The sequence below is a fragment of the Diaporthe citri genome (assembly GCF_014595645.1).
Source record: "Diaporthe citri strain NFHF-8-4 chromosome Unknown scaffold_17, whole genome shotgun sequence".
In the NCBI taxonomy this organism is placed as follows: domain Eukaryota; kingdom Fungi; phylum Ascomycota; class Sordariomycetes; order Diaporthales; family Diaporthaceae; genus Diaporthe; species Diaporthe citri.
The window spans coordinates 144981-152441 of record NW_025064862.1 but is presented as its reverse complement, the minus strand read 5'-3'; the positions used below and the strand labels follow the sequence as shown (position 1 = coordinate 152441).

The 7461-nt window shown below is 53.8% G+C and overlaps 3 protein-coding genes across 3 annotated transcripts; 2 read left to right on the top strand and 1 right to left on the bottom strand.

The window, feature by feature from the left end:
• Positions 1–289: 289 nt before the first annotated feature.
• INS49_005369 (uncharacterized protein) lies at positions 290–2880 on the top strand (the record flags this gene model as incomplete). The annotated part of the gene is made up of 6 exons (XM_043166150.1): positions 290–733; positions 806–996; positions 1053–1271; positions 1347–1519; positions 1595–1615; positions 2639–2880. The coding sequence occupies 6 exons, from the start codon at positions 290–292 to the stop codon at positions 2878–2880; spliced, it is 1290 nt and encodes a 429-aa protein (XP_043017182.1).
• Positions 2881–3541: 661 nt separating this feature from the next.
• On the top strand, positions 3542–4381 carry INS49_005368 (uncharacterized protein; the record flags this gene model as incomplete). Its single annotated transcript, XM_043166149.1, has 2 exons — positions 3542–4148; positions 4218–4381. The coding sequence occupies 2 exons, from the start codon at positions 3542–3544 to the stop codon at positions 4379–4381; spliced, it is 771 nt and encodes a 256-aa protein (XP_043017181.1).
• A 1623-nt stretch (positions 4382–6004) lies between these two features.
• Positions 6005–7421, bottom strand: INS49_005367 (uncharacterized protein; the record flags this gene model as incomplete). Its single annotated transcript, XM_043166148.1, has 5 exons — positions 6005–6304; positions 6390–6539; positions 6597–6713; positions 6780–7052; positions 7122–7421. 5 exons carry the CDS (start codon positions 7419–7421, stop codon positions 6005–6007), a joined length of 1140 nt encoding a protein of 379 aa, XP_043017180.1.
• Between the last annotated feature and the right edge of the window lie 40 nt (positions 7422–7461).

The window sequence follows — 7461 nt, the reverse complement described above, 5'->3', positions numbered from 1 at the left end:
GCATCCTCTCCGCTTCAGGCGACTCAACCCTTTTACCCGTCGATATAATCCAGGGCGCGGCGGTGATCTGTCGAACGGCAGTTACGAGTGGTCAAGAAATTGATGATGGTAATTTGGCTTGAACCAGTGGATGCTGCGGACCCCAGCCAGCGTGGCGGCGACATTATATCCCTGGGGAACTGTATTAAAAAGGCAGCGCGCCGTCCCTTACCGACATGCTCTTAAGCTCTCTCGACATAATATCCACCTAGAAGCAATTTATCGACCCGGTCGTACATCGCGAACAAATATGAAGTTCCTCGGCTTAGCATCCGCGCTCCTCGTCCAACACCATGTTGCAGCTCAATTCGCGCCGCCCGATGGCTGTTGTGCCACCGCGGCCATGATGAGATTCGAATGCTCTCGGCTCGTCATTCAGAGAACCGACCCTTTGGTCGAGCCCGGAAGGATACAATCCAGTCACAACCACCAGATCGTGGGTGGCAATTCATTCAATGCCACCATGACGCCCGTTGATTTCGATCCCTCGGTAGAGTCTACGTGTACGTCTTGCACGTTTAGCGAAGACTTCTCCAACTACTGGACGGCGAACCTATACTTTAGGGCAAGGAACGGCACATTCAAGAGGGTGCCTCAGATGCTGAATTTGGGTCTGGAGGGTGGAGACGGCGGTATCACAGTGTACTATATCCCACCTTATGATGGCAAGACGACAGTCACTGCCTTCAAACCTGTGAGTGCCCCGGCGCCGTCGCCTTGCAAGTCTGTTGAGGAAGATGGAACATAATTGACGGAGGTAAATTAGGGGTTCCGCATGCTCGTGGGTGACGCTGGCCTGAGGGAGCCCCAGGGCCAGCAGAAGCAGATCTGCCATCGCTGCTTCAGCAACATGCAGCAGAACCCGTTCGGCGGCGCGCCTTGCACTGGCGGCGACACCACCTCGTTGCCCACGGGTACGTGTGGTGGTGGAATCAGGACAACAATTACATTCCCTACGTACGTTAATGATCCATATGATTTACATCATTTTCAATATCTTACCCATTGCGCAGGTGCTGGGACGGGAAGAACGTCGACAGCCCGGATCACAAGGCCCACGTGGCGTACCCAAGCTCAGGGTCTTTCGAGTCGACTGGGCCCTGTCCGTCAACACACCCCGTGCGCCTGCCGCAGCTCATGTACGAAGTCATGTGGGACACGACGCCGTTTAATGACCCAAACATCTGGCCTGAAGACGGCAGTCAGCCCTTCGTATACTCTACTGGCGATCCGTGAGTTGCAACTACCCCACATACTACCCTGGTATGAATACCTAGCTGAGTAATACCCTCTTGGTATCGATACAGGACTGGACATTCCCAGCATGGAGACTATCTTTTTGGATGGAAGGGTGACGCACTCCAACGAGCCCTTGACAAGCGTTGCACAGGAGACACCTGCAGCGAGCTCAAGCGACAGCCTGCTGCCGATGCGATCAAGTGCACCAAGCCGCAATTTATCGACGAAGATGTCGATGGATGTAAGTTTACCCTCTTCGCTGGAAACTTTGATTGCACATTTCAAACTCAAGCTCGAGGGCTGACATCGTGAATAGGGATGGACTCGCTTCCTGGAGGTATGCCTGTTCAGTGAGCGAGGCTATGGGTGAGATACCAATGATGTGGCACAATTTTTGTCGGGGTCTCAGGAGATCGACTACGCCCCGGGTGCCATTATCTGCTCATATTCGTTTCACTGCGCGATTCACTTGTCTTTGGCCGACGTGTACATAGCTCACGGCTGGTGGTGCTACGTCTTCTTCTTGCAAAGAGGGTTATGTTCCAACTCACTTAGAAGCTTAAGCCCATCTAATCGGCAGAATACTGGCCTCTGAATTTGGTCACATTTGTTTGAGTTCGATCACACCTCCTATTACCTCCGATGAAGTTGCCCTTGTCGAGCGCCAACCATGACGGGACCACCCTTAATGATGCTTAGCGTTTGGTTGGGGAACACAAGCAAGAAAGGTCGTTCTATATCGACAAATAAAGCAGACATTAGGTTCGTCTTCTATTTGCGGACTCAGATAAACTTGTTAAATGTTCCCAGTTTGAAATATCAGATTTGCTAAACGGGCGGCGTCAGCCACATACAACCCTGGTGCTTGTACCCTTCGGCTTTTAATGAGTCGCGAGCACGGGAGAGCGTCGCGTGGCACAGCTGTCAACCTGCTTGGCGAACCTTGACACCAATTCGACAGTGCTGATCGCGACTCTCAAGCATTCGGCCGCCGGCCGTACCTGCTGCATGAATTACAATCCTGGTGCTTGCAACCCCCTCGTCTTGTTCCTTTTCGGATGTCGGACTCGCTACCCCCAAAGTGTCCGACGGGAATAAACCGACGGAGAGACGATGGAATAATCGGGAGAATATTCAGGAGCCAAATCCGCCTGCAGTAAGGCAAAGATCGCCGGTACCCCCATCGCCAAGGCTCTTGGCATAGTCCTGAGAAGATTGTCAGCTTGAAAATATTACCTGCATGTTGTTTAAGGTCAAACATGGAGGATCCGATTTCTCCACCGTTCACAGTCGAGACCTGAGGTAAACATGTCGATCAACGGCCAATGGGCACAATACGGGAGACCCACGAGCCCGGAAGAGGTCCTCATCGGGCCATTCGGATGGATCAAGGGTGTCGGAGATGATGGCGAGAACACGAAGTCGAGCCCATCAAAAGTGCGCAAACCACGCCAGGGGAGCTCCTATTTCACCAGGCAGAGGCTCCTGATCAAGCGCCAATTCACCCCACAGGACAACGTAACCGCCAAGGCGGCAGTCGAGACGACTCGTCACGCTGGTCTTGGCAAGATCCACCGGACAAGGGAAGGGAAGCCAAGTTAGCGCCAAGGGAGATCGCAGCAGATCGTCATGGTTGGTCGCTGTTGAGGTTCGGACGACAGAAAAGATCACCGCCAGACTGAACCACACCTCGCGTGGAAGCCCTCCCCCTGCCATGCCCCCAGTTTTAATATCGATACTGCAATATCGGGATGAAACAACGGAGGAGACACCACCAACGCGGTCCCCGTATGTTTTCAAAACAGGGTACAGATCATCGTGTGGTTCCACAACCTTCCGCCCTGTAGGGTCTAGACAATCCAATGATTGACTCCGAGACTGCAAACCGTCCACAACAGGCAAGCGACAGGTTGTCGTAAGCGACTGCCGATATCTCCGATTTGATGCTGGTATACGGGGGCCTCTATACGTGTACTATGTGCTCTCGTGATGGAGAAACTCAACAGGAGAGACTGTGGACCGGTCGCCTGAGGGCAGCCAACACACGCGAGGAAGCTCCATCGAGAACTTCTATATAACTGCATGGCCGCGAAGCATTTGTGTTTCTCGTTTTCCCTTTCCTCATCATCATCCAACCAAGTCAAAGAGTCTTCTCTCCCTCACCTTCTTTTCCAACCAATACAACAAGCAGTGCTTGTCCCTCGTCTTTTACATCCAACTCACTGCCCGTACACTCACTTCGTACCAACCACCAACCATCAAAATGCAGTTCGCCGTTCTCATCGCCTCCATGGCCATTGGTGCCATCGCCGCCCCCCAGCCTGAGGTCACCCCGGCCCCCAAGGCCCGCGACATCCAGAAGCGCCTCGATGTCCCCGCCTCCTCGGGCTCCTCCGCCCTGTCCGACGTCAAGACCATCGCCGCCGGCGAGTCCTTCGACGGAGGCATGTTCGTCTACGACCGCGGCGTCGACTGCACCGGCCAGTCCGAGGGTGGCGACTCGGACGCCGTCTTCCAGATCGAGGAGGGCGGCACCCTGAGCAACGTCATCATCGGCCCCAACCAGATCGAGGGTGTCCACTGCCAGGGCGGCTGCACCCTCGAGAACGTCTGGTGGTCCGCCGTCTGCGAGGACGCCTTCACCATCAAGAACCAGGACGCCGGCGACACCACCTACATCAAGGGCGGCGGTGCCTACGGCGCCGAGGACAAGGTCCTGCAGCACAACGGCGGTGGCTCCCTCGAGGTCTCCGACTTCACCGTCGAGGACTTCGGCAAGCTTTACCGCTCCTGCGGCAACTGCAAGACCATGTACGAGCGTCACTTCACCATCACCGGCTCCACCGTCACCGATGGAAAGTCCGTCTGCGGTAAGTAATCGTCCAAGATCCTACACCGGCTCCCAAGAAAAAAAGAATAGCTGACAAAACCCTCAACAGGCATCAACTCCAACTACGGTGACTCTTGCACCATCACCGACACCACCACCGACGGTGTCAAGGACGTCTGCGTCACCTACACCGGTACCGACAACAACGACGAGGAGCCCGAGAAGAACGACGACAACGGAGACGGCTGTGACGGCACCTACTGTGTCTGCTAAGCAGCTCGCAGCAGGGCCGCGGCACATCACGAGGGGAACCGTGGGAGAGATTCTGAGGGCCCCGAGAGTTGACTCTTTTGACCTGAGCGTGTTGCATCGCTTCCTTTCACTGTACATTTGCTAGAGGCATATACATATATACACAAGTACATAGCATCATGTTTTGAATAAAGCATGATATTTGCACCACTTCTATGACCACATGGGAGCTATCGACGTGATTTGAACTGGACAGGCTTCCGCTCGCCAATTACGAATGTTGCTTTACTACTCGGGCAGCAGTCAGTACTATATTACTCGTAAGATTTATAGCCTCGTTGTGAGATTTATAGCCCTGTTCTAGTCTCAAACTTGAGTCGTGAGCCAAGCTGAAATGATTACTGATCGGGGTTGCGGGCATTAATCGCCGTCATTGGCCGCGACGAAGGACGTGGACGTTGAGTCGATTCCCGACCGCGAAAAGTATATAATGATGCAATTAGATGGCTGCAATTCGTCTGGGTATTAGAAAGTGATGAAAACTCTTCTTTCGTGTGTCTGGGTTCACGGTGGTTCTAATTTGAGGGCCGCAGTGGGCAGTGGTCAATATGGGAGTCAAGAACTGACGTTAAACAAAATATGCAGAGCCTCACTTTATATTCCCCACAACACAACACTAATGGCTTTAAGAACCCGGGGTAAGGCTGAACTCAGAATCAAAAGTGATCAATGTTTAGATCGGCACATGCCGAATTTGTCACTAGTTTTTGCACTTCTGTTGACTATCCTGATCTGCATCAAAGTGGGAATCATGGGGGAGGCTGTGCAAAGGCTAGAGCATCGCTACCACGGTAGTTCGGCACTGGGTAACATCACAGCCATGCAGCCACGGAGTTCGGCACAGGAGACGCGTCCAGCAGATGGAGAGCACGGGATTCCGGCACCGGAAACGCAATTCAGCAGATTGCATTAGCTTGAGATGACGCGTGATGGGCTGGGATTCACAATTGAAATTCTGCTATATCAAAGCGAGACGGAGCACCGTACTCTCCCTGTCTAGATAAATACCACGATTCCCCAGGTGCCAAACAACGAGCCCACTTGCAAGTCTAGCTTGTGAGCAATTCTAAAGTCGTCTCCAAAAGACACGCATCTTATGTTCGAGTCCTCTTCGTCGCCCATTCCACAACAGCAAAAAGCATCAGCTTCTTTCGATGGGAACCCTTAAAATAAGTCCGTTTTTTAATAGGGCTAGAGGGCGCCGTTCTCAGCCTGAGACGCTGTACTTCTATTGACAACCTGCGAGTAGATGTAGATTCGCAACAGGTTACTTAGAATGTGAAATGATGTTTGCAATATATTGCTGAGGAACTGGCGCTGTCATATCGGTTTGAGAGATTTTCACGTTCTTTTTTTTTCAGGCAGTGGAGCACAAGATTTTAGGCCTCTTATATCGAGCCATAGTATTTACAATTCGACACCTCTCTAAAAAATATGTATATACAAGAATATTAAGCCCAGCTTTCACAGCGGGCTGCCGCCAGGAGCAAGCCACAGGCTAGACCTGAAACGGTGATCGAGCCATCAATGGCCGGTAAACCCCCTCTCAACAACCGAGCGAGCAAAATCTCCCCAGCCCGTTTATTAGATCTTGCCAACACCGGCAGTCTGGGCGACGTTGGCCGAGGCGGCGGCGGCCGGGGCGATGTTCTTGCCCTTGAAGTTGCCGAGGAAGCTCGTGTCGGAGCTGGTGTAGGTGCCGGAGCTGCCGTAGGCGTTGAGCACGCAGGCGCGGCCGAGGGCGGCCTTGCAGTTGGCGTTGCTGTTGGCGTCGGGCGAGGTGAACATCTTGCCGTCCTTGGCCGAGGGGTCGATGATGTCCTTGACGTTCTGGAAGGTGTTGCCCTCGAGGAGGACGTAGGCGCCCGGGGAGGTCTCGAAGGCCTGGTGAAAGGATGCGGGTTAGTCACTTAGTCATTGCGAGGGGGTGTGGGAGGGGGAGGGGGGGTTGGATGGTTTATATACTTACGTGCTTGCTGTTGGCGTAGAAGTAGTTGTTGACGGCGTGGAGCAGGGTGTTGCCGGCGACCTTGGGGCTACGTCCGGAAGAGTGGTGGACGTAGTTACCCTTGAAGGTGATCATGTCGTTGCTCCCGGTGAAGTAGATGAGGAAGTAGTGCTGTGGTATCTAGTTAGCACTTTTCTCAATACTATGCCTTGGACGAGGAGTGCTTACGTGGGCGTCGCAGGTGGCAGACCAGTTAGTGGAGCCATCGAACTCAGAGTTGGAGATGGTGACACGGTTGGAGGCGGCGTTGCCGAGGACAAGGTGCTGGCGACCAATGCGGGAGGTCTATGCAGTTTCGTCAGCCTGCTGTCATGGAGAATATGTCGTGTGTGGTTTCTGGGTCCGTCTTACCTTGACATGGTCGATCCAGATCATGTCGGCACCAGCGATGGAGATAGCATCACCGCCCCACACGTACTGGGGGTTGATCTCGGTGAAGTGAACGTTCTGGATGATGATGTTCTTGACACCGTTGGCCATGTACACGCCCTTGCCCTTGATGACACCGGCGGAGCCCTGGCCGACCAGGGACTTGTTGGACTGGACCTTGATCGCGTTCCAGGCAGCCTTGTCATAGGTGATGGAGCTGACAGTTGGGGAGCTGGCCTGGTAGTTCTTGCACCACTGAGGTTGAGACAAGCATTAGCGATCTGTTGAGCCAAGAGTAATAGCCACAAAAAGGTGTCCACTCACGTTATCCTTGTTGATGGCCAGCTGGCAACCGGAAGCGGTGCCGTAAGGCGCACATCCAGCCTCCGTCGTGGTTCCCTCGGTGTTGGTGAAGTCGAAGGTCTTGGTCAGGATGATGGTACGGGCGGAGCTGTCCGTGAGGTACGAAACAAGTTCAGCGTTGTCCTTGGGGTAGACGGGGGCGGCAGAGCCACCTCCAGTAACTCCCTTGGCGAAACCCTCAGCGGCGCCGGTGACACCAGCGGCAGCAACGGTGTTGGCGAAGGCGGCCAGCGCCGTGAGAATCACGCGTGGTGAAAGCATGATGAAAGAGTGTGTTGGTCGATCGAAAAGGAGTGACGAT